The sequence below is a fragment of the Lissotriton vulgaris genome, chromosome 9 (assembly GCF_964263255.1).
Source record: "Lissotriton vulgaris chromosome 9, aLisVul1.2, whole genome shotgun sequence".
Classification (NCBI taxonomy): Eukaryota; Metazoa; Chordata; class Amphibia; order Caudata; family Salamandridae; genus Lissotriton; species Lissotriton vulgaris.
This window is the reverse complement of record NC_141697.1, coordinates 933,459,602-933,485,830: the sequence shown is the minus strand read 5'-3', so window position 1 is coordinate 933,485,830 and position 26,229 is coordinate 933,459,602. Positions and strand designations below refer to the sequence as shown.

At 47.7% G+C, this 26,229-nt stretch overlaps 1 protein-coding gene across 1 annotated transcript in view; it reads left to right on the top strand.

The window, feature by feature from the left end:
• Positions 1-26,229, top strand: part of RNF123 (ring finger protein 123) — a 2,099,603-nt gene that overhangs the window by 805,420 nt on the left and 1,267,954 nt on the right. The window contains exon 21 of the mRNA XM_086938772.1: positions 25,037-25,138. Within this exon, the coding sequence (XP_086794898.1) occupies positions 25,037-25,138 (102 nt within the window). The remainder of the gene's footprint in view (positions 1-25,036; positions 25,139-26,229) is intronic.

Below are 26,229 nucleotides of genomic sequence, written 5' to 3'. Positions count from 1 at the left end.
CCTAGTGATCACAAAGCCGGGAGAAAGATGCAGATAAAGAAGAGTCTTTCTTTATATAAACCCCTCTCTCACCAACCTGGTTGGTGACATGCGTCCTCATCGGGGTCCACCTGAGTGACCGAGTGTCACTCAGGTGTGCTGCGACGCCTGCAACTGCTGCGGAGCTGGTTTTTTTGTGAATTGTGACAGGAGTGAATTTGGGAAAGCTGATTTTAAAAAAGTGTTCAGCATGTACTCCTTGCCAATTTTGTTCTAGAGTCATGTGACACGGTTAAAAAACAAGTGGGATACTTATACTGGCGTAATGTGACCAGAAAGTATCAGTGTTATGTGAATATGGTCAACATGTTTCAACCTTTAGAAAAATTAATAGGTTTTCGTCAGGACCAATGTGCGATGAGCCGAGAGGTATGCACTCGCTAAGGCGCACCTGTCCCAGACTCAGCTAGATGCCAGACCGTGTACTTACGGTTTGGCGAGCTTACAGCTTTCTGTGTGAGAGCAAATCTGAAACAACAGGAAAAAAAATTGGTTCCATATTGATAAACGTTTCTTGGGTTACTCAAACAGCGACTGCTTTCATTCTCCTTCATGAGCACTGTGTCATTGTGGTGTGAGACAGCTCTGTTCAGACATGCATACACTGATGCATCATACAGTGATAGTTCATTATTCCAAATGTTTATTTTGTCTGAAACTAATGAGCTGTCATTATTTAGTCCATACCCACTCATTATTCATCACATTTATTAGTGGGTGTCTTGCGTTCCATAAAAATCATGGAGCGCTTGGTGACTAGTCACGATATTCGCGTTTTTTAAGTGCCCAGTAATCTGGCAAAATGTGGTATTACACGCCAAAGTTTAAAGTGTTCTTCAGTTAGAGAAACGTAATAGGTTTTTGATGTACTTCAGTGGAAAAACACATATAATTGCACTCAACAAAGGACTTACTCGTAACTAATTCAAGTTATACCCCATGGAACCCGCGAGGGGGCCTTTTATGAGAGCATTCTGTTGATGACAAAAAGGAAGGAAGAGGGGTAGTATTTAACTTGATATCAATGAGAGCACTGTGTGATTGATGGAGAAAAAGCATCGGTCTTAGGAAATGACAAGCGCTAGGAAAAACTGAGCCCACCTGTATAGTTTTTGTTCAAACTTACTTCTCTCGAAGTAAGCCATTTAACTACAAGCATCCTATGATGCTAAATGCCTCCAATGGAACATCCATGTCTAGGACTAATACACCCTTAACTTGGATTTAGTATTTGTTAAATAAAAGGTATGGACTAATATACTTGAAACAAAACACCTGGCATCACTGGGGTTTACTGTCAACATGCCGAAATCACACTGCACTCCTTCACAAAGGCCCCTTTTCATTAAAAAAATATTGTTTACAGTGCAGTTTCGAGCCTTCCCTCCACCACAATGAGTCCAAGACATTTTGGCTATTATCCTGATGTTTCAGCCTCAGTCCTGGGTCCTGGTGAGAGAAGCTTGGAGGCTTCTGTGCCTCTTGGCATCCTGCCTCCTGCTTGTCAACTATATCTGGTAGCACAGGTGGGTGCTGCAGTGGAACCTGAAGTCACATTGTGCCCATCACCAGGGGAACCTATCAGAGTCTATCTCGGTTTCGGAGGAGTCTGCATAAGACCTGCAGTGGTAGCTGAAGCGCAGTTGGACCGGCCCACTGCCCCACCCAGAGCTAATGGCGACAGATGCACAACTGCTGGAATTGGAAGGTTCATCTGAGAGAGCTGAAGATCAGAGGACTCTGATGTATAGACAGGTCTCTGCCTGGGACCAGTGTGTTGAAGCCGTCCGCCTGCTTCTGAAAGCCTTCATACCGTCCACCAAAAGGAGGCTGGTTCATGGTCTCACGGACCCCTGCATGCCTCTATACCGCTGCCTCTCCTATCCCGAGTTCTAAAGAGGATTGACCAGGCCCAGGTCTTGCGAGATGCTTTGGCTTCAGGTTGTCTCTTCGGGAGGACCTCTTGTTACAGCAGCAGCGTGGGGTCCTGCACCTGAAGTTACACACTCTGCATCTCTGTATGTGGAGATTGAGGAGTGGCAATTTACCTCATTTGATCTTCCTCCCGAAGTTGTGGATGTCACCCTGGCCGGCAGGTGTCCTTCTACTAAGTATGTCTACACCGGCAGCTAAGACAAGTTTGTAGCCTGGTGTGTCACTAACCATACTGACCCATTGCAGGCCAATCTGTTGGATGTCCTCCAATAAAATGTATCTGTTGGAAATGTTGGCCTTATTACATTTACTAAACCTGCCGTCCTTGTTCAAATCACCCATTGTAATGAGATCCTAAAGGATTTGACTCATGTATTTCCTCCAAAAGCCTTTGTGATGCTACAGTGGATCTCAATTTGCTCCTCTCTTTCCTCATGTGCATGCTGTTTAAGCCACTGCACAGCTGACCACTGCGTCTCCTGACTCTGAAGGCTGTGCTTCTGGTCTCTGTGACTTTGGCACACGGTGTGAGTGAACTCCAACCTCTCTCAGTGCAACCAGCTTACACCACCTTTTTCTCAGTTATGGTGTTGAGGGCCAGGGCGGCTTTTTACCAAAAGTCGTAGCTGCTTTTTACATTGGACAATACATTGCTTTCCCGTTCTGTGGAGTGGCCTGCTATTCACAATCTAAAAAGATCCTGAATGAGAGCTCTGCTTACTGGTACTAGCTATTGTTTTTTGTTATGCATCTGAGGGTGCAGAAAGAGTCCAGCAAGAAACTGATATTGGTGCACATGGGTGGTGCTTACATGCGGCTCACCTCTGTCACTTCCAGGACAAAATGAGGCCAACATAGAGCTGCACAATGACCCCTTTTGCTATGCGGTAGCACTGACGTAAAATTTTTTGTATTCATGCAGGCTCCTAGGGAATTTTCTAAAAGTGAGGAATCTGAGGTACCGAGTATCCACCAGAAAGAGTGTTATATGTTACCAGAGGTAAGTAACTTGTTCTTTTGCACCATCCGGATAGTTGCAATAGGTATAATCCAGACAAAGTGGATCTCCTGCAGGTGGTCTGGACATCTGTTAAAATACAACCTCTCTGGAGACCCCTCACACAAATTTACCAAGCAAAACTAACTTAGAAATATGGGGTTCCCCAAACATTTTTCTGTTGATTTGTTGCCCCGTTCAGCAAAACCCAAGTACAGGACCAGGATTGTAGACCTGCCACTTGCACTGGCTAAGAGCTTTTAGCACAGAAAAGGACGGCTGTAGATCGGTCCACATGGAATCAGTAGAACAGGAAGCTATACAATTGGGTGGAAGCGGAAAGCGAAACAATTGCCAACCAACAGAGACTAAACAACAGCTATGTCCAAATAACTAGTTATGACACAGTATTATTGAAACTACCTAAAAGGTAGTGATGCTAAATGCCCTTAATCCAATAACAAAGTCCATAGCTGTATCAGTCATGGATATGAAATATGTAGATTCCCTTATGATTTGTTAACAGTTATGCAATGATGGCACATCTGACTCAGACTTCCTGTTCCTCCTTCCCCACAATCTTGACCATCACTCCATCTTATCACTGAGGTTGTTGACTCTATGGATATTTAACGTTTCAGCCCTGAAACCTGCTATTCTCTGTATGACTTAACCGCATGCGCGTTAGCGGGTTTTCCCACTGCGCGCTGCAAATTTAAAAATCCTGCGTTACGTGACAAAGCCAGCTCGTCATGCTGGAATTGTTCTTGTGGGTATTACACACCCATGGTAATATTGGCACATAGTCATAACACCTACCCTACCCCCCCCCATACACAAACACTGAGCTATCGGACTGGCCTGCTGCTCTTATCTCCACTATTTAAATGAATCTGAAGTTCACTTCCTACTACCTCAGTGAAACCTGTGCCTCCGCTATCTCCACCCTCACTACACTCCACTATAGTTACCTCAGAACGGTATCATCCAAGGATCCCATACGTTTAACACTGTGATTCCTTAATTGTATCTATTTTCATGTAAGTGCATGCATTCCATTTGTACTTTGTATCTATTTCATATGAGTGTATTTATCCCATATATAATTCGTGTAACCTCTACCTTGCCAACTCTGTGGAGCGCTCTGATGCATATGGGTCAGGTTTGCGCTGCATTATGTGTATACACTGTGACCATTTATTTGTATCTATTTCACGTAATTGTATTTATTCCATATGCAACTTGTGTAAAGCGCTCTGATGCCTACGTGTCAAGTGTACACTATACAAAGCTCGATAAAGAAATGAATGATATTTATAGATGTCTGCTTTCTATTATCTTTGTATGGGATTTGATGTTATTATATTGTATTTTGTTTCATATTGATCATATACAGCCAACTTCTACAAGCATAGCACTATACTTTATAGCTAATAATGTATATCATTGCTGCAATGTTTTGCTATTCTGAAAACGTAAAATCATATACAAATATTTTCTGATATAAAATTAGGATCCATCTTGGTACTCATCCACACCTATTCTGGACTTGCCCCTCTTCCAAAACCTTAAGCACTATATCCAAAGCAAGTCATCGTGGCTTAGCATGGCGTACTTGAATGCAGCAAGAGTAAAGAGTTATTCAAGGCCCTTGGCCTAGGCTTCTGAGCGAGACACATCACTTGGAGCCTTCTTTTAATTTTCTTAAGAGCCTGAATTTCTAGTATGTTGCTCTTGCATTTTTCTACCAGAAAGCTATGTGCGCCACTCGCTAAAATAGCCTCTCAATACCAAATTCAAGTTTATGCAAACATCTGTATCTTAGGATTGTGGAGCTGTAGTAATTAGCAAGTAGGTAGGGATGTCCTTTTTAGCTCATAACACAGTTAAAAAATTGCAAGACTCAATCTAATTAGTATTGATATTGAGAGTTTTTTTACAGTTTCACTGGTTTTTATTGAGTTTTGAAGTAGAATTACATGGCTTTGGACAGGCTTATGGCGTAAACATATACCCAACAACTCCGCCCAAAGTTCAACCACCACCCTACTGTCCCTCCCCTCTTTCTCACAGTGACCTCTTTTAGTACATGAGTCCAAGTGGGTCTTCTCTCTCCATCCTTGTTTCCAGTTGTGATAATGTCTAGCTCATATGTTTTATTATCCAACATTGCAGATGCTCGTATTCTGTTTGGAGAGTTGAGGCCCCTATTGTCATAATTTAGGCACCGCAGCATAGTGTCCTACATTTTGTTAAATCTGAGCGTCTCGCCTTTGAGCTCATATGCCACTTTCTCATGTGCCATAGGCACTGGAGCCATACTTCCGTTGTAGCTGCTATTGGGTTACCCTATTAGCTTGTTTGTATGGCCGCTGCTACTTCTTCTCTGTCAGACTTTGTTCTTCTGTGTTTGTTCATCACCTTTCTCCATTTTATTGCCCGTGTAGCTTTAATTTCCATTTCATCCGTTATGGCAGGAGATGTTCTTTGGCCATTGATGCCCAGAAGTGCAAATGCCTCTTCAAGTAAGGCTAAGCTTCTTTGTGTGCCCTCCCACTGAAAGCTAATCTGGAATGGATGGCCCCATTTGTATTGTATGGCATTTTATCTCATCCAATCTGTGACTGCTTGAAACTTCCTGCGCTTTTCCAGTGTAATAGCCGAGAGGTCTTAGAACAATTATGTTGACGTACCATTAAAGGAGATACCACCTCCCTCTTACATTTAAGTCATGATGATTTCTTTAAAGTCAAAGAAATCGATTAGTGTCAGTAAGTCTGTTGGTGGGGGTGGGGGGCGGTGGGGTTGGTGGGGTTCCTTTGCACTCAGCCATCCAGACATTTTGTTGGTTCTCTCTAGTTTGATTGGTTCCACTCTAGGTTGATTAAGGATACTTTTGAAGTGGTCATGGACATATCTTATCAATTTGCTGCTAAGAATCTCATTAGGAGTGTCTCGGATCCAGATATTGTTTCTGCACAAGGAGATCTCCAAGTCGTCGCACTTTTTTTAGAGTAAGATGTGCTGTTCTTCAGTGGTGAGCATCCTTTGTTGTATGTGTTCGTAATCGCTGATTTGGAGACCTTTTTCTTCTTCGTTTACTTGGCCTCCCAAGTTGGCGAATCCACATTTCATCTCCTGGAGGTCTCTCCAGATGCCCATTTTTATTACACCTTGTAAGTTTTCCATAACTTCCTAAAAGACCTGCTGAAGGAAGACTCTGGTAACATCCTGGTGCGCATCGTTCCAAGGGTTCTCCCCTCTGCCTGAGTGTCATCTGGGATGTCTGTCTTGTTGCTGCTTGATCCTCATTGCTTTCACTGGACTAGCAAGTCTTTTATGAAGGTTTCTTTAAAATTCCAATTGCCGATTTCCATGGCTGGGTACTGAGGCCCTCTGATGCGTGGGTTTGAATGCGGCCATGGTATTATTCTTGATTAGGTTCCATTCTCTGAGAGCCCCTAAAATGCTGGCAACCCGTTGTGGGCGTGGCTGCTCTATTCATATTTATCTGTGCAAACAGGGTGTTCGTACGGCAACTCTAAGCTGCTTGTTAGTGGGATCATCGTTGGAGGGCCTTGTTAGGGAGTCTATATGCCTATTGACATGTCATCCCACTATGCTCTTTTGCCCATTTGCACCAGAGTTACTAATAGATTCGATATGCATTATGGGCCCAGTGGGTGGAAATGGGGAGGACCAGTTTACCAAGTTCTGTGAACAGACTCCTTGTTCGTTCCATCCCTCGATGCTGGCTACCACCCACCCACATGACCTCACATTTGCAAGGGTTCAAGAATGGCCATATAACTGCTGGCCCCCTCCAAGCTTGGAATCATTTGCTGTTACCCTGTTTTACGGTCCACTGAGGAGAGGGGAGGATCTTAAGCACCAGTTCTTATGTGGCATTACAGTGGCTCAAAAAGGGCCCCAGGTATAAGTTATATACAGATCCCTGGTGATCAATACACCAGACTTATTCCTGAAATTACAAGAGAAATCGGAGGTGAACTAGGAAAGCTGGAAGATGCGGAGTGGGTAATGGGTTCAGTGGAACCTCGGGAATTGGCAATAACTACATGCACAAATCCACCTAATACAATTGAAATACTTACAAAACATATACTTGACCTCACAGCTACTACAGTGAATAAACAGAGCTCCCAACCCTACCTGCCTCTCTTGTGGGGTGGAGGTGGGTGACTTCTTGCACGCAGTGTGGAGTTGTGCGATCATTCACCTTTTCTTGGACTGCATTCAGGCAGCGCTTGACGCCTTCCTTGATCACCCAATCATCCTTATCCCCATGATGAACATCCTTAATATAATAGATGAGTAGGGGTTCACAGCTGCTGAATGGACATTGGTGAAGTAGCGGCCACTATTATTGCTAAGTGGTGAGGCTGGGGGGAGGGGGAACACACAAAAACAAATGTAATAATAAAGAAAAACTTCACATACTGCTCCGCCGGCCGCCTTCCTCCCAAACCTCGTGTCCTTGTCAGGAGCCTCCCAGCTCCCAACCCCAGTGCTGCTCACATGCTGGGAATGCTATTCCCAGCATGTCATCAGCATTGGGATTGGTCTGAGCGCCTCAATTTGGTGCTCAGACATTGAGTGGGAGCCTGTGATGGCTTCTCCTCCCAGCTGTACAACACAGCTAGGTGGAGAAAGGGTAAGTGCGCATGACGGTTTGGCCGCGCACTGCTAACCAGAGGAGGAGTCACCTATCTTGTGACTACAAAGACTTCTACAATAACAAAGTGCAAACATCCGAGCCCAACACCAGGTGGCGATCTATGAGTTTTGGCCTTTGCCTCTACTGGCTTTTAGCAGGGGGCGCGACGCTCCTCCACCCTAATGGAGGAGCCGCCTTGGCCTATTTATAGTCAAGAGAAATCTATTGCATCTGTTGTGACAGGAACTCCCCCCACATTTGGGGGCCTTGGACGGCTGTTATGGATCTATGTTGCCTAAGTGAAAAATCTTTAAATGAGCCTTGCGAAAGCCCCAAGAAACATGCAAGGATATGAGGGCAGTGGGACAATATCAAGAGGATGTGGAATAATTAAATTCTTGTTATTGGCTGTCGTTTGCTTCAATTGGGGTGATGGGCCGGTAAAATCTGTGGTTGTGATATTGTCTCTTCTGATGGATACATCTGCCAGTGGATTCCTCCCCTTGTGAATAACCCCTGCGCTAGCAGCATTCGGAAATTTTGTGTAGCTCTCCACGCCGATGAGGACGACGTCGTAGAACCATGGCTCCGCTCGCTACTCCGCTGATGTCACTGGAACCATAAAGGAGCCTCGTTGGCGTGATGACGTCAGTTTTCTTTTTTCTGCGCCGTTGACGCTAACGGTTTTTCTAGGACTCTCCGTAGTTTCGCTTGATACTTTGTGTTTCTGGCTGTATTCCTGTGCTTCTTCTTGTTTCCTTTCAAGGATGTCGTCGAGGAAGTCTGGGTTTAAGCCTTGCAGGGAGAGCGGAGGACATATGTCCATTACTGATCCACATGACGACTGTGTTTGGTGTCTGTCATCGGATCACGACGTCGAGGGATGTGCCTGTTGCAGGAAAATGAATCCGAAGGCTTTGAAAGAAAGAGAAGCGAAGCTCTCCATGGCAAAAATTAAAGAAAAAAGAGATAGAAGAAGGTCAAGGTCACGCTCCAGGTCGAGGTCGGGCACGAGATAGACGTCGGGGCATGCTTCAAGAGCCAAGAAGCATAAAAAGAAGAGGCACTCTTCAAAGCGTCATTCTGATAGAGAGGCGGCGCCAAAGTTGGCTTCTACAGTCCATCGACGCCGTAAGGACTTCGTGTCTCCTTCTCCCTCGAATCCAGCTTCTCCCTGAAATCCAGCTTCTCCTTCGAATCCAGCTTCTCCGGAGAAATCGGCTTCATCTGCAGTTTCTCCTGTTCGATCTCCGACGCCAGTTCCATCACCGACTTCGGTACATGCTCCGGTAGAAGCGGTTCCAGTGCCGGATGAGCAGGCAATTCCATCGGATCCGCTGTCGGCGCTGGCTGGCCCGAACACAGTAACGCCTGCATCGGAGTCTGTCGCTAGGGCCTATCCTCCTTTTCCAAGCCCGGGACAAGATCCTTCCCATTATCTAAATGCGATGTATGGATTATTCCATAGGGCTATGTACCCCTCTGGAGCACCTTCGGGTCCTATGGGTCCATTAGCATTTAATTTGGGAGTTCCTCAGGCCTATGCCCAGGCTCCGTTCATGCCATTCCTTCCGGCGGCGCGGACGCGGCATTTCCCGGCGCCGAGGACGCAACACCGTTTCCATCCTCTCCGGCGCCGTCAGCTCGTCCTCGATCGGTGCAGGCTGTACCGACGGATCCGTGTACGACGCCGGCTCCAGGTCCTTCGGAGTCAGTCTCGGCTCCACCGGCGTCGGTGCCGAGAATAAGATCTAGGAGCGAAGCTCAGAGAGTTTTGGAGTAGCAGAGATTTCGTTTGGAGGAAATGGAGGAAGGTGAGGTTGAGGACTCTGATGACTGTCTTATGGAGTTAAAAGATGCAAGTGGCCTTGATATGTCTCCTGAGTGGGAGCTTTCTCCTGTTTCGGATGCTCCATCAAAGGATGTTGCCCCCTACCATACAGTAATTAACAAGCATTTGCAATGCAATAGGTCTTGCATTAGGGAAGTTTGAGCTATTGGTCTTGTAAATGACAATTTATGTATTTATGAGTTGGTTTTGAAAATAGCTAAATTAATAGCTTTGTCATTTACAATGCCAATAGTTATAACTTTCGCAAATGTGACACCTATAACCTGTGGTGGTGCTGAGTGATGTTGTGGTGGTGCTGAGTGGTGCTGTGGTGGTGCTGAGTGGTGCTGAGTGGTGCTGTGGTGGTGCTGAGTGATGCTGTGGTGGTGCTGAGTGATGCTGTGGTGGTGCTGAGTGATGCTGTGGTGGTGCTGAGTGATGCTGTGGTGGTGCTGAGTGATGCTGTGGTGGTGCTGAGTGATGCTGTGGTGGTGCTGAGTGATGCTGTGGTGGTGCTGAGTGATGCTGTGGTGGTGCTGAGTGATAATGTGGTGGTGCTGAGTGATAATGTGGTGGTGCTGAGTGATGCTGTGGTGGTACTGAGTGATGCTGTGGTGGCGCTGAGTGGTTCTGTGGTGGCGCTGAGTGATGCTGTGGTGGTGCTGAGTGGTGCTGAGTGATGCTGTGGTGGTGCTTGCTGTGGTGGTGCTGAGTCAAGTCAAGTCAGGGAATTTATATAGCGCACTACATACCCAGAGGGTCCCAAGGCGCTTAGAAAGGGGAGGAGGGTTACTTGTCAAATATCCACGTTTTAAGTTGCTTTCTGAATGCTAGGTGGTTCTGGGTAAGGCGGAGGTAAGCGGGGAGTGAATTCCATGTTGTAGCAGCCAGGTATGAGAAGGATCTGCCTCCCATGGTGGTCTTGTTGATGCGAGGTACCGTGGCGAGGACTTGGCTGGAAGAACGTAGTTGGCGGGAGGGGGTGTAGAAGGACAGACGTGAGTTGAGGCATTCAGGTCCGATGCCGTAGAGAGATTTGTGTGCGTGGGTTAGCAGTCGGAAAGTGATCCTCTTCTCGACGGGTAGCCAATGGAGGTCTTTAAGGTGACCAGAGATGTGTTCGTTGCGTGGGATGTCTAATATGATCCTGGCTGAGGCGTTTTGGATTCGTTGGAGTTTCTTCTGGAGTTTGGCGGTAGTGCCTGCGTAGAGGGTGTTTCCGTAGTCCAGTCGGCTCGTGACCAGAGCATGGGTGACTGTTTTCCTTGTTTCGGTGGGGATCCAGCGAAATGTTTTTCTGAGCATGCGAAGAATGTTGAAGCAGGAAGAGGATACGGCGCTGACTTGTCTGTTCATTGAGAGTGAAGAATCCAGGATGACGCCTAGGTTCCGTGCGTGGTCTGTCGGGATGGGTGCTTTTCCGAGGGCTTCCGGCCACCAGGAGTCGTCCCAAGCAGAGGGGGATGTACCTAAGATGAGGACTTCTGTTTTGTCTGAGTTCAGTTTCAGACGGCTTTGTTTCATCCATTCGGCAACTTCTTTCATTCCTTCGTGTAGGTTAGTTTTGGCGGTGTTGGGGTCTTTGGTGAGAGCTAGGATCAATTGGGTGTCATCCGCGTAGGAGATGATGTTGAGGTTGTGTTGGCGTGCGATGGCCGCGAGGGGGCTCATGTATACGTTGAAGAGGGTGGGGCTGAGTGAGGATCCTTGTGGTACGCCGCAGATGACTTCAGTGGCCTCGGACTTGAATGGTGGAAGGCGGACTCTCTGTGTTCTTCCAGTGAGGAAGGAGGTGATCCATTCAAGTGCTTTTCCTTGTATTCCGATGTTTCTGAGGCGCTGTAGAAGGGTGCTGTGGCAGACTGTGTCGAATGCTGCAGAGAGGTCGAGGAGGATGAGGGCGACGGTGTCTCCATTGTCCAGTAGAGTTCGAATGTCGTCTGTTGCTGCGATGAGGGCGGTCTCAGTGCTGTGTTTTGCTCGGAAGCCGGACTGTGAGGAGTCGAGGGATTTGTTGGCTTCGAGGAAGGCGGCGAGCTGGTTGTTGACAGCTTTCTCGATGACTTTGGCCGGGAATGGAAGGAGCGAGATGGGGCGGTAATTTTTGAGTTCGGTGGGGTCCGCTGTGGGTTTTTTCAGAAGTGGTGCTGTGGTGGTGCTGAGATGCTGTGGTGGTGCTGAGATGCTGTGGTGGTGCTGAGTGGTGCTGTGGTGCTGTGGTGTTGCTGAGTGGTGCTGTGGTGTTGCTGAGTGGTGCTGTGGTGTTGCTGAGTGGTGCTGTGGTGTTGCTGAGTGGTGCTGTTGTGTTGCTGAGCAGTGCTGTGGTGTTGCTGAGTAGTGCTGTGGTGTTGCTGAGTAGTGCTGTGGTGTTCCAGAGTGATGTTGTGGTGGTGCTGAGTGGTGCTGTGGTGGTGCTGAGTGGTGCTGTGGTGGTGCTGAGTGGTGCTGTGATGGCGCTGAGTGGTGCTGTGGTGGTGCTGAGTGATGCTGTGGTGGTGCTGAGTGATGCTGTGGTGGTGCTGAGTGATGCTGTAGTAGTGCTGAGTGATTCTGTGGTGTTGCTGAGTGGTGCTGTGGTGTTGCTGAGTGGTGCTGTGGTGGTGCTGAGTGATGCTGTGGTGGTGCTGAGTGATGCTGTGGTGGTGCTGAGTGATGCTGTGGTGGTGCTGAGTGATGCTGTGGTGGTGCTGAGTGGTGCTGTGGTGGTGCTGGTGGTGGTGCTGAGTGATAATGTGGTGGTGCTGAGTGATGCTGTGGTGGCACTGAGTGATGCTGTGGTGGCGCTGAGTGGTTCTGTGGTGGCGCTGAGTGATGCTGTGGTGGTGCTGAGTGGTGCTGTTGTGGTGCTGAGTGATGCTGTGGTGGTGCATGCTGTGGTGGTGCTGAGTGGTGCTGTGGTGGTGTTGAGATGCTGTGGTGGTGCTGAGTGGTGCTGTGGTGGTGCTGAGTGGTGCTGTGGTGTTGCTGAGTGGTGGTGTGGTGTTGCTGAGTGGTGCTGTGGTGTTGCTGAGTGGTGCTGTGGTGGTGCTGAGTGATGCTGTGGTGGTGCTGAGTGATGCTGTGGTGGTGCTGTGGTGGTGCTGAGTGATGCTGTGGTGGTGCTGAGTGATGCTGTGGTGGTGCTAAGTGATGCTGTGGTGGTGATGAGTGGTGCTGTGGTGGTGCTGAGATGCTGTGGTGGTGCTGAGTGGTGCTGTGGTTGTGCTGAGTGGTGCTGTGGTGGTGCTGAGTGATGCTGTGGTGGTGCTGAGTGATGCTGTGGTGGTGCTGAGTGATGCTGTGGTGGTGCTGAGTGATGCTGTAGTGTTCCAGAGTGATGCTGTGGTGGTGCTGAATGGTGCTGTGCTGGTGCTGAGTGATGCTGTGCTGGTGCTGAGTGATGCTGTGCTGGTGCTGAGTGATGCTGTGGTGGTGCATGCTGTGGTGTTGCTGAGTGGTGCTGTGGTGTTGCTGAGTGGTGCTGTGGTGTTGCTGAGTGGTGCTGTTGTGTTGCTGAGTGGTGCTGTTGTGTTGCTGAGTGGTGCTGTGGTGTTCCAGAGTGATGCTGTGGTGGTGCTGAGTGGTGCTGTGGTGCTGCTGAGTGGTGCTGTGATGGCGCTGAGTGGTGCTGTGGTGGTGCTGAGTGATGCTGTGATGGTGCTGAGTGGTGCTGTGATGGTGCTGAGTGGTGCTGTGGTGGTGCTGAGTGATGCTGTGGTGGTGCTGAGTGATGCTGTAGTAGTGCTGAGTGATTCTGTGGTGTTGCTGAGTGGTGCTGTGGTGTTGCTGAGTGGTGCTGTGGTGTTGCTGAGTGATGCTGTGGTGGTGCTGAGTGATGCTGTGGTGGTGCTGAGTGATGCTGTGGTGGTGCTGAGTGATGCTGTGGTGGTGCTGAGTGATGCTGTGGTGGTGCTGAGTGATGCTGTGGTGGTGCTGAGTGATGCTGTGGTGGTGCTGAGTGATGCTGTCGTGGTGCTAAGTGATGCTGTGGTGGTGCTAAGTGATGCTGTGGTGGTGCGGAGTGGTGCTGTGGTGGTGCTGAGATGCTGTGGTGGTGCTGAGTGGTGCTGAGGTGGTGCTGAGGTGGTGCTGAGTGGTGCTGTGGTGGTGCTGAGTGATGCTGTGGTGGCGCTGAGTGATGCTGTGGTAGCGCTGAGTGATGCTGTGGTTGGGCTGCGTGGTGCTGTGGTGGTACTGAGTGGTGCTGTGGTGGTGCTGAGTGATGCTGTGGTGGTGCTGAGTGATGCTGTGGTGGTGCTGAGTGATGTGGTGGTGCTGAGTGGTGTTGTGGTGGTGCTGAGTGGTGCTGTGGTGGTGCTGAGTGGTGCTGTGGTGGTGCTGAGTGATGCTGTGGTGGTGCTGAGTGATGCTGTGGTGGTGCTGAGTGATGCTGTGGTGGTGCTGAGTGATGCTGTGGTGGTGCTGAGTGGTAATGTGGAAGGGGAGAAAAAGAAAGAACGAAAGAAAGAAGGAAGAAGGGAGGAAGGAAAGAAAGAAAGGAATGAAAAGGAGGGAGGAAATGAAGGAAGGAATGGAAGAAAGAAAAGGAAGGCAAGAAAGGATAGGAAGGAAAGGAAGGAAGGAAAGGGAGGAAAGGAAAGAAGGAAAGAAAGGATGAAAGGAAAGAAAGGATGAAAGGAAAGAAAGAAAGGATTCCAATTGCAAGTGTCAAAATGAACAGGCTTGTTTTGAAGATATAGTCCCCATATTTTTAATATTCCACGACAGAGAGGGGCTGTGAAGGACGGAGAGGCGACAGGCAGAGGCCACGCGTGGTGGACATCAAAGGAGGGGTGGGAGAGGAAAAAAACGCATTAGCGAGCGAGAAAAGCCAGAAACACCAGGGGGCGGGGAAGCAAATTGCCTTCAAGCTTTCAAGCCTTTGAAGACACATGCCAGCGGGTCGCGCACCTCATGCACTGTCGGAAGCAAGCCCCTTTTACTAAATCTCTCGCGTTTGACGTGGCAGCAAGTGGGAGGGAGGAAGGGGAGTGAGTGGGAGCAGAAGCACGTCAAACATGAGAAAACTCAGAACTTGGCAGTTATGCATTAACGCAAACATTTTAATATATGAAACAACTTTTCCTATCGTAAAAGAGGAATTGATATTTAAATCATCTAGAAGTGACTTGTGTTACGAGTCACGCATTTTAAAATGCGACAGTGCCCCAAAAGGGTTACCTCGGAGTCAACTGGGAAATAGCTTTGCGACTGCTGTTACGAAGCACCCCGCAAATAGCCCACTACCTTTTATCTTGAAAAAAGTGACAGATGCCAGACGGCAGCGTGACTAGGAATTTTAATTTAAATGAGTCTCTTTAGTGTGTTATATTGGGTTGAGTTTCTACCCTCCATTTCGCCAGTCTCCTAAAGCTGATGCGCATAGTGACTGCTGTCTCGTTTCGTGGAATTTTACGAGAGCCCAGAGCTTCCTAGAGAGTACTACTCTCTAGGAAGCTCTGGGCTCTCGTAAAAATCCATGAACTACAATTCCCAAACTGCTCACTACGCACCACGCATGCGCGACAGACTGTAGCAAGATGGCAAATCCTCAGGTGCCTGTCGGTGCTGCTGGCGGTTCAGGGACAGTAAATACTATGCGGAATTTCCTGGTTTGCTAGTACAAGGCATGTGGGGTAGCGGGGATTCGCAGCCTCCGAAGAGGCACTATAAAAGCCACCATTGTGTCTCTAGTGGTATCTGTTTACTTGATGTGTTCATGCGCCAGCATTTACCCCGCCCCTATGGCATGATTGGCTAGGTTATGCACGCGGAAGTAATGCCTGATCCTTCCTTGTGTTTTTGTCGGACCTGTCGTTGCTGGTCATGCTCTGTTTTATGTAGTTTAGTATCCTAATTTAATAGTAGTAACACAACTGCGAACGGACGGGCTTACCGACTGGATGAATATGGACGAGTCTCTATTTATTTTAAAAGCCGGTCCTCCTAAAACAAGCTCTCCGCATGAGTGCAGCACACGAACTGTCCGAAATCCACTATTGTTTCAGACCTTGGTTTGCCCACTATACTCTCATCTATTACCCCTTGCGGGATTAATAGGCGAGACCCAAAAAAGGCAGCAGAACTTTTGGACCTTCAGCTTCCTTCCGTTGAATTTAAATCTAATATACTGACGGAAGTTCTCCACTCTCCTACTTCTGTTGTAGAATCTCTGCTACCATTTAATGAGGCAATTACTGATCCTGTATTGGAGGTCTGGCGCAAACCATTCTCGGCTCCAGCAGTTAACAAAACAATTGCCAGGAGATATAGGGTGGCTCCAGGGGATCCTGAATTTTTATCATCACACCCTTCTCCTGAGAGTCTAGTAGTCCAGGCAGCCTGTTCAAAGAAGTGTTCGGGTGCCTTTCCACAGGTTCCGGCGGACAGAGTAATAAAAGCTTGACCAGTCCGCGAAGGTGTTTTCTTCGGCTAGCATGGCCCTTAAGTCAACTAATGCCACCTGCCTTATGGGTTGCTATATCCATGCCCTTATGGACTCGGCGAAACAGCTTGCCCCAAAATTGTCCGAAGATGACAGGAAATTTTTTTATGAGGTGTTACAGGACACTCAAGCGGCTGCTCGTCAGGTGATTCAGAGTGGCTTGGACACGGCGGACTCTGTTGCCAGGATCATGGGATTTTCTGTGGCTACAAGAAGAGGTGCCTGGCTTAAATCTTCAGAGTTCTCCCAAGATGTACAGGCAACACTTTGGACCTACCTTTTGATGGCTCTGGACTCTTTGGCAAGAAAGCAGATGCGGCCCTGGAAAGGTTTAAAGATAGTAAGGCAACGGCCAAATCTCTAGGCCTTCAGACTCAGCCTAGGGGTTCAACGTTTAGGAGGTATAGAGGTTTTGGAAGATCGTCCTTTCGCTCCTACAAACAACCCCAGCAACAAAATACCTTGCATAGATCCTACAGGGGCAAGAATAGAGGTCGCCCGCGAGGTCATCAGCCCTCCTCCTCCTCCTCCTCCTCTACCTCCCCTCCTATTACCACAGCAAAGCAGCCCTAGATCCGCCATTCAGGATCATGTCGGTCCTGTAGGGGGTCGGCTTACTTATTTTCTGCAAGATTGGGAATCGGTCACTACAGACCTTTGGGTTCTCAATCTTGTGGAGAATGGGTATGCTCTTCCCTTTCGGGAATTCCCTCTAAATTACCCTCCTTGTCAAGGGATTTGCTCAGAGGACCATCTTCTTCTCCTGCAGGAGGAAGTCCTAACAATACTGAAAAAAGATGCAATAGAGGTGGTTCCGGAGCCGGAAAGGGGTCAGGGTTGCTACTCCCGGTATTTCCTGATACCCAAAAAGGATAGCAGGTTACGTCCAATCCTGGATCTCAGGATCTTGAACCTTTTTCTAAAGCAGAAAAAGTTCAAGATGCTCACCCTTGCGCATGTTCTTCTAGCACTGCAACAGGAGGATTGGATGGTGTCGATTGACTTGCAAGACGTGTATTTTCATAGCACGATCCTGAAGTAGCACAGGAAGTATCTCCGTTTCACGGTAGGGTCGCAACATTATCAGTTTGCGGTCCTTCCGTTTGGTCTTACTACTGCACCTCGAGTCTTCAACAAGGTGATGGCAGTGGTGGCAGCCCATCTCAGAAGGGTGGGGAGTTCGGTTTTCCCCTATCTGGACGACTTGCTGATCAAAGCAGGGTTGCCGGAGAAGGTGTGTCATCATCTGCAAGTGACAACGGAGCTGTTGTACAGATTGGGTTTTTCGATAAACGTGCCCAAGTCTCACCTAGTGCCCTCTCAGCGCAACCTGTTTATAGGGGCGGTACTGGACACTACTGTCTGTCGAGCATTCCCTCCTCCTCAAATGATTCTCGACATTCAGGAAATGATTCCTTTGTTTTACAATGGAGCGGTCGTTCCAGTCCTAAAGGTCCTTCGCCTGCTCGGTCTGTTTGCTTCCTGCATTCTGTTTGTCAATCATGCACGCTGGCACATGAGGGCCCTCCAGTGGTGCCTCCGCAGGCAGTGGTATCAGCACAACGGAGATCTCATGGAGTTTGTGAGGATCTCCAGAGAAGCTGCGGCGGATCTATCTTAGTGGAGCGTGGAAGGCGATCTGTCTCAAGGGAAGCCCTTCCATCTACCTCCATCGGTGGCCACAGTAATAATCAATGCATCCACTCTAGGGTGGGCTCATCTGGGGGACCTGGAGATCAAGGGTCTTTGGTTTCCAGAGGAAATGTTGATTCACATCAACCTTCTGGAGTTACGGGCGATACGTTTGGCGCTCAAGGCATTTCTCCCTTCCCTTCGCAGTCAGTCGTTAGGACCACACTACCGCGATGTGGTATGTCAACAAGCAGGGATGAGTAGGTTCGCATTGTCTTTGCAGAGAGGCTCTGCGTCTCTGGTCCTGGGTTCAGGACCATCAGATTTGTCTGATGGCAAATCATCTGGCCGGAGTTCTAAACGTGCGGGCAGATAGTCTCAGTCGGCAGTTCTCAGCTGACCACGAGTGGAGGCTTCATCCTTAGGTGGTTCGTCACGTCTTCCGGACGTGGGGAACTCCTCGGGTGGACCTGTTTGCCACTCACGAGAACGCTCACTGCCCGTCATTCTGCAGGCTCCAGTATCCGATGCAGGGAGCTCTGGGGGACTCGTTCCAGTTGAGTTGGGACTCACAACTCCTTTACACGTTTCCTCCCATCCCCTTGATTCCTTGAGTTCTGAAGAAGATTCGTTAAGACCGAGGTGCCCACTGTGGAGACTTTGAAGTTCTCACTTGAAATGTCAGTTTACCTGATCTTAAGTGAGTCTTTTGAGAGTTGAAGGTTAGTCACACAGCCTCCTATTACATAAATACCTCCAATCCATTTAGCTTTAGAGAACTCCGAGGATGACCACTATTTTTTTGGATGGACACTCATTATAGACATATATCGGTCAGCGACCAAAGAAGGTGCAGGCGGTTGGCCTGATCCTTGTTGCTTCCTGTGAGAAGTTAGCCTGGCATATGATGTCTACTAGTTCTAGTGGGCACCTTGCACCAGTCTAATCGACCCTTATTGATGGTGGTTGTAAAGTAAAACTAATAGAATGCTATCCTAGGGGTAGCAATGGCCAGCAGTCATCAGGCTAAGACTTCAGTAGGCGAGTTAAGCAAGTTGTTTTACCAATTATAATCCTTGAGGACACCACACAAGGTATATATCAAATATATATGTTTGTTTGAATTACTTTATTCGATATTTACATATCATAAAAGTACATAACATGTCAAACATAACAGACACACATACATTAAAAGAGTTTGTGCATTGCACAAATATAAAACTATAAAAGCGCTAAAAAAAACTATACACAATATTTGCTATATAAAAAACCCTGGTGGCAGGGGGTAAAGTGCAGAGAGTACGTATGGGATTTCTAAACAGGCAAATTTACAGCTTTTTGGAATCTATCAGCCTACTACGAATCAACCAGGCACTTGATAAATATTTTGCAACCCCGCAAACAATAAACAGAGATGTTGTGTCTGAGGGAAGGATACGTAGAGCGATCCTAAAGTCTCTGGCTCCCAATTCCCTGCATACTGGTTTTAGCCATCTTGATCTTGGACTTTGGTATGCTTTGCAGGCAAACAGGAAGTGGGGTAAGGATTCTGGCACACATGGACAGTTTGGGCAGGTAGGGAGAAAAGCTCATGTTCCTTTCCAGCCCTCCATAAATGTGTTAAGGGGAAGTGTCCCATACCTCAATTTCAAAAAAAGAGATCTGTCTTTTGGAACTTGAATAAAGTCCAGAAATGGTTCCAGCTTCCTCGTGGGCTTGTGCTCCAAAAATGTGGTTGTTAGAGCTCCCCACCTTATACTCTTGAGATCCTCAGCAAGAACCCACTCCCAATAGATTTTCTCAACAGCCCCCTTAGGGGGTGGAGACTGTAAGGACCAAGATTCAGCCAACCCCAAATTCATAGCCAGCTTCCTCAATTTTATAAGCCACTGTATTTTATTGGCACCATTCAAGGAGATCAGTTCGTCCAGCACCAAGGCATATTTTGCTAATTCTGGTGTCCTTCTCAGGCGCACCCAGAACAGCAAAGGGCGGAGCCGAACTATATCCGAGATTGAACGTTTGCCCATATCAAGGAAGAGTGGCTTCAATGGGGTCGAGATAGGGAGGGAAACTAAATCTCTTACAAACTTGTATATATGTATTTAATCTAAGCACAACCCCTCTGCACTCTTTATGATGTCAGAGGTAAAAATACAATACAAGTCACACAATTGATATACGATAAGTTGCACAGTGTACGTTATGCCCTAGGGGCCTCACAAACCATATATTAAGTAAGTGGTATAAGAACCACAAGAGAATTAGAAAGCAGGCCTGGGGCCTGTGGAATCGCTGGGGCTACTCTAATCGACCATAGGCTAGGAAGTAGTGTCTAAACACAGGCACAGGTTACCATTGACTTTCTATGGAGATCGTAAAAGTTACAAATGTACAATTTAAGGACACTTCCATATGGACTAGGATTGAACCCTTTTAAACTAGGACACTTCGAGAGTCAAGACCCACGGGAGCACCGAAGTACTCGTGTTACCTCACCCAGGGAAGCCGGGTGCATAGGTGTCTTTTCGTGTGTGGTTTCGTCGTCTTTTTCTATGGAGAGCAGCAAAGAAGTGCTGCAGGCGACCAGAGGAGAAGTGTCCGGGTGGATCCAAGGGTGGATCGAAGATCTGAAGAACTTGAAAGCAGAAGGGACAGATTCTGGGTCACTAGCCAGTGACCAGGAAGGAACCAGGGAGGAACTAGGCGATGTCGGGTGATTTCATGTGAAGTAGTCGAACTTGTCTCTTCAGCCACGAGGTCCAGGAGGCATCGACGATGACTAGGCGCTGAATTCGAGCTGTCCCACGATGGATCTAGTTGACTGTGGTGTCGGTATCCGGATTGGACCCAACAAGCCTTGGCAACCACAACCCATGCAGGATGTCGAGATTGGCTCAGTTGCTGACCAGCAAGGTCTGTGGCGCTTCTCCTTTGCAGAGAAGCTGGAGCAAGCCTGGAGCAACCAGGAAAGCGAGTTAGTTTCAAGATGGAGTCTTCAGGGGACTCACTAGCCAACGGACTAGGAATCGGGAAGACGTGTTGAGCTCAAATGCAAAAGCGGGGCCCACGGAACACTCTCGGATTGTGGGGGCCTGGGCTTCGGTACAAATGGTGCTCAGGGCTGGGGCTTCAAACACCCCAAAGCAGAAGTTCGAGAAACCTTGTTGAAGGAGCGCAGCTTGCAAAATGCAGGATGTCCAGGAGTTCCAGTCTCACTTCTCTCGTGTCCGCCACGGGTCTCAGCTTTGCTGTGGATGTGGATCGGGGTCAGAAAAGTCTGGAAGTCCAGTTCCTGTGTCGCAGATTCTTCCGGATCCGACGGGAGCCTCGAAAATGCAGACCTGCAAAGTTGCTGTTGGTGCCTGTTTGAACAGGGTGGTCAATCCTTGACCACAAGGGAGATATCTTCCGTCTTCCAGTCAGAATGGAACGTCGAAGGTCCAGAATATGCCTTTCAAAGATTCGTCCAGGGTAATCTAAAGTCCTAGGAACACAGCTCTTATACTTATACTAAGGATGGGGGTTGGACTACCCCCTATGGGTGGACCTGAGAAGGGGGTGGTTACACCCCTTTCCCTTTGTCCAGTTTTGCGCCGGAGCTGGGGCTATGTGCCCCAGCAACTGGTTTGAACCGGGCTATGCATGGGGCACCTTGTGTGCCCCAGGCAGTGTCTGTAAAGCATTCACTGAATGCAGCCCTCCCTGCCCAAATACACAAAACCCTGTCAGGAAACCTATTGTCCAGGCCTCCCCTGCCGCAGTTTCGTCCAGCAACAGGAGGTCAGACTCGTGTCTGTAGCACGAGCATCCATTTTGTAATGCTGAGGCTCTGTTTAACTTTAACTGGGTAAAGCAGTAACTGAATGTCTGCTCCGTCTAGAAGGGTGGAATGCTACCCCCGCCGCCAGGACATTAGTATTCCAAAGTGTTTGACACCTTACACGACATGTTTTGATAAAGCCAAACCAAAGTTAGCATTAACCGCGAGGATTATAATGCACTTAAGAGTATATGGTATGGCTATATCATAGAACAGCTATAAGAAGATGGTTCCGAAAGCTGCAGAGGGGCTCAACTCATGCTAGGGCACCCTCTCACATAAAACCAAGCACTCTGCCTCCAAGATTGTCGAGGCCTACCATAGGAGTGACTTATAGGTGTATATGTGTCTATATGTAAAGGTAGATATAGGGATACTAAATCTAAGTAAGGGGTGATTACACCACCTTACCCAGGCTGTGTGAACAGACCTGTGGTGTCAGTTTGGAAGGCAAACCAGGGGTGGCACAATACATACTGCAGCCCCTGGTAGGCCTAAGGTGCACCTATGCCCTTTGTAAGAATGGTACTATACAGGGGCTCACAAGGGTGACCCAGTAACCAATCTGGTATGTACCTAAAGTACATGGTATCAATTTAGAGAGAGAACAGCTGGGCTGTGGGTCTGATTAGCAGGCCCACAGCAACACTAAAGTCGAAAAACCAGAGAATGACAGCAAAAAGTGGAGGTGACCTTAGGAAGCAGATACTACTCTCCTACACTTCCCCTTCTCCTTGCAGGGCTGGTCAGTGCAGGTTTGGACAGATAATGTGGCACCTGTGCATTATTTGAACGAGAGAGTGAGGAGATATTTAGTCAGCGAGGTAATGAGAATTTGGTTTTACATCATCAAGCAGAATTTCATTTAAATTTCAGTGAACTTGTTGGAGAAAGTGAAACTCAGGCCAAACTAGTGGCAACTACATTTTGAGGCTGAGGATTTTAGCCTGTTGAGGAACACTTTTATGGACAGTTTCGCCACTCAGAACAACCAGAAAGGCACCATCCTTTGTTTCAGAGAGTTTACAGCAACAAGCCTTCTGGGGGATACTATCATAGTGAATTGGTAGTCCACAAATCATTACTCAATTGGTCTTGCTGCGCTTCCACCACATGTAGCCTGGAGGGCGAGATTTTTTTAGGCGAAGGTTATCTTGCTTTTCCTCTATTGGGTGAGTAGAACATAGTTCTCTAATCAGCTAGATCTAAAGAGTTGAGGCCTCTGGTGCTTTTTAAGGTAGTGGTGTGGCATTTGTGCCAGATTCTGAGGTGGTCTTCAACCTTAGAGGAAGGCATGCTCACCTTAGTAAACTAATTTCTATTGAGGGCCTTGTTTTGGTCATGATGAATTCCTCTTCCAAATGTGTGTAGGGGTACAGGTGGATAAAGTTCTATGACTTGGGGCCCGATGTAGGTAATAGTGAAATACCGAATTCTAAATATCGAATTTTAGCGATTCACTATTTAGAAATCGGTATTTCAGATGTAGGTAAGAATTCGGTAAAAAGTACCGAATCCTTAATATTCGTTATTACCGAATCAGTAATTGGGATTCGGTAATAACGAATACCTACCCATTCATTCCTATGGGCTTGGAGGCCCATAGGAATGAATGTGAAGACATTCGGTAATACCGGGAGGTATTTCAAGGGTGCCAGGGTGTCCAAAGGACACCCTGTTACACCCCTGAAATGTGCATGTGTGCACATGTGGCACACATGCATGCCCTAAGGGCATGGATGTGTGCCACATGGCACTTCAAAAAAAGCCAAGAAGTGCTTTTTTAAAGGAATTCGGTAATTACCACCAACTTGAAGTTGGTGGTAATTACCGATTCCTTAAGGCCCAAAAGCACTCTTTTATGTGCTTTCTATATTGCATTTAAGGAATCAGTATTACTGATTCCTTAAATGCAAGTCCAATAAGGAATCGGTATTAAGGAATCTGTATTTACCGATTCCTTATTACCGAATCCTTCCCTACATCACGAATGCCTAAATACTGGTCGGTAACGGTAAAATTTACCGAATTTTACCGTTACTGACCGGTATTTTGGCTACCTACATTAGACCCTTAATGTCATTCTTATTGAATCCACTTTCCTGTGAGGTTCTTCCCATTTTTGATTAAGTGGTGAGCGGGGCAAGTGCCTTGTAAAAGCTATTTGTAAAGAAGTTCTTAAGTCTTTCAGAACACTTTCCTCCTAAACTCCTTGTATTCTCTAAGTGGATTTTGAATCTGGTGTTAATTTTCCAACTGGCCTTGCAGGTTAGGACAAATGCAGTGCTTTGGTCAGATCCTCTATATACCTTTTTTCTGTCTTGCAAAGTTGGTTTCACTGTGCACGGATTTCTTTGCCTACGTTTTTGCTCCTCGTCAATTTATCGTTGAGAAGCTTTTACACAGGGCATATCCTGGGAGGATGTGAACTTGTTACAGTGTCTAATTTGTACTACATCACATACTGTGACAATCATATCTTTATGGGGTTTTTCAGAAATAGATAAGCGAAATGGATTGTTTCCTTCATCAAACTGTGTTAAATGGAGGGTGGTGATACTAAGAATAGAGGCAACTTCTCTCGGCACTGAACTTCTTTGTGTGGATCCCTGGTACAATCCTATTTATGTGTTTGCCGTACACAACTTGTACACCGATGATTGCAAGGCCTTTTCTCCAGGTTCTAAGAAAGCCAGTAGTGACAAGGCATTATGTGTGGTGGGCACTGCCATGTACCACTGCAGTCCTACAGCCTATTGCAGGCAATAAATTGAACAGTTATTCCTTTATTGCTCCTGACTCTCCAAAGATGACTGTGTCAAGAAGTTAAGGCGTACTCCACATTGTGTTAGTAAGTTTGGGACTTGATGTATGTCACTATAATCACACAATCAAATCAGTGTCCAGCCAGAGCCATACCTTTTATTGAAAATGTACATTCCCCATTTACAGTGATAAAAAGTAAGGTGGTTAAAATAATATTTCCGACCAAAGAAGAATCTCCTACCACCTCAAAGGGTTGAGATCAGACTCCAGATAATATTCTAGTGCTGTTAGTGACATTTATACAGCACACATTGTACTATTATTACAACTTCATAGCACTGTAGTAGTTTGTCATGACATGTTTAAAAGTAGTGGTATCCTATGTGGAAGGATGGCAAAGACTCAGTAGCATTTGGATCTCTTCAGTTGTACTATTGTTTACAGTTCCCAATATTTTGTCAATGGAAAAAAGGTGTCTGACACAGGGTTAAGCTGTACCTCAAAGGACTATCATTACTCTGCCTGTTATCCTAGTTTCTTCACAGTTAGTGGTTCAAGTAATGCATATTTCAAGATTGTATGCTTTACTATAGGAAAACATACTTTGTCTACCTACAGTTCATGGCTTTTGGTGGTATTGTGTTTACAGCTAGTCAAAATTAGATTTTATTTTTATTCATCACTCCTTTTGATGTGCCATAATTCTTACTTTTCTTATGTTCTTTTATTTGATTCATTTTGCATTCCTACCTCTGCTGGTCATTTCTGTGTATTTCCTTTCCATTTGTGCTGTACATTCTATTCTACTTTATTTAAGCTTTCTCTCTTTATCCTGTCAGCCATCTCACTTCTTTCTCAGCTTCTTCCACGATCCCCCATTTACCCTTCTTCACTTCATCTCTTTCCAGAAGCATATATTCCACCTCAGCTCTTCTACAATGGGAAGGTGGAGTACTTTGATCTTCAGAGGCTTGGTGGACTGTTGTCACATCTCAAAAAGACACTTAAAGGTAAGAGCAAGCTTAACCCAGGCAAATGCCTTGATATAAAAACATAAATATGCTTTTTTTTTAGCTCAGAGCTCAGAAGGACCTCCCTAACACTGTTCACCATTCAGAATCTGCAAGGACTTTGGTTGTTATCTGACTGTGGGTGTAGCTTCTTACTTCCTACACAGGGTCCTCTCTCTTTGAAGATACTTGCTTTTGTCTGCAAGTTCCCTCAGAATAGCGAGCAATCTGAATAATCTATCTTCCCATCAAAAGCAACACAGAAGGGGGCGTGGCTTAGCGGGCGACGATGGCGGTCGCAGCTTCCTAGAGCTCCCGCCGGCCCGATACATATCCGACTTCTTATCCTGGCCCCCCGGACCCGCACTGCAGACCAATTGTGGGGTAAGGGTGACAGAAGGTGCCAAGAGTCCTTCGGTGCAAGAAGCGGCGCTCCTGGACGGTCCGGTGCGGCGGAGTCACCGGCGGTGGCCTGCGGCCTGGACCTGGGCAGCGAAGCCGGGGCCTCGATTTTGGCGCCTCCTGGCAGAGGGGCTTGTACGTGGGCCGGCCGCACGGCAAAGCTGCCTGGGCCTGGAGCCTCCTGGGGTCGGCGGAGTGGCAGACGAGCCCCCGGTTGTCTCGCCGGTTGCAGAGGTGGTGACCAGCGCACGGAGGACGCCCGAGGGGAGCAGCGGCCTGCATCGATTCCGGGCAGCCGGGGCCTCGAGTTTGGTGGTTCTTGCCCGCTGGGGCTGGCGTCTGACTCTGGCTGCGACTGACCAGCGGCAGGGCCTGGGGAGCTGAGATCCCTTGTATGTGGCCTTATTCAGAAGACCGAGCACGACGCTACAGTACTTCCTCTGGCGGCGGACTAGTGGGCAGTCGGACAGACCAGCGAAGATCGTGCCCGTGCCTGGCGCAGCCCTGAAGCAGTCTACGAACAGTGAGTGACTCCCCTGGGGACCCAGTTTCGGTGCTATCAGCTGCTGGGCATGGGAGGACGGCTACTGGAGTGAGTGAGGCCCGCAGCACCTGGCGAATTTGTGCAGAGCGGCCGGAGGCAGGTTGGCCGCGAGACCATGGGACCACGTGGCGGCCGGTGAGGTGGG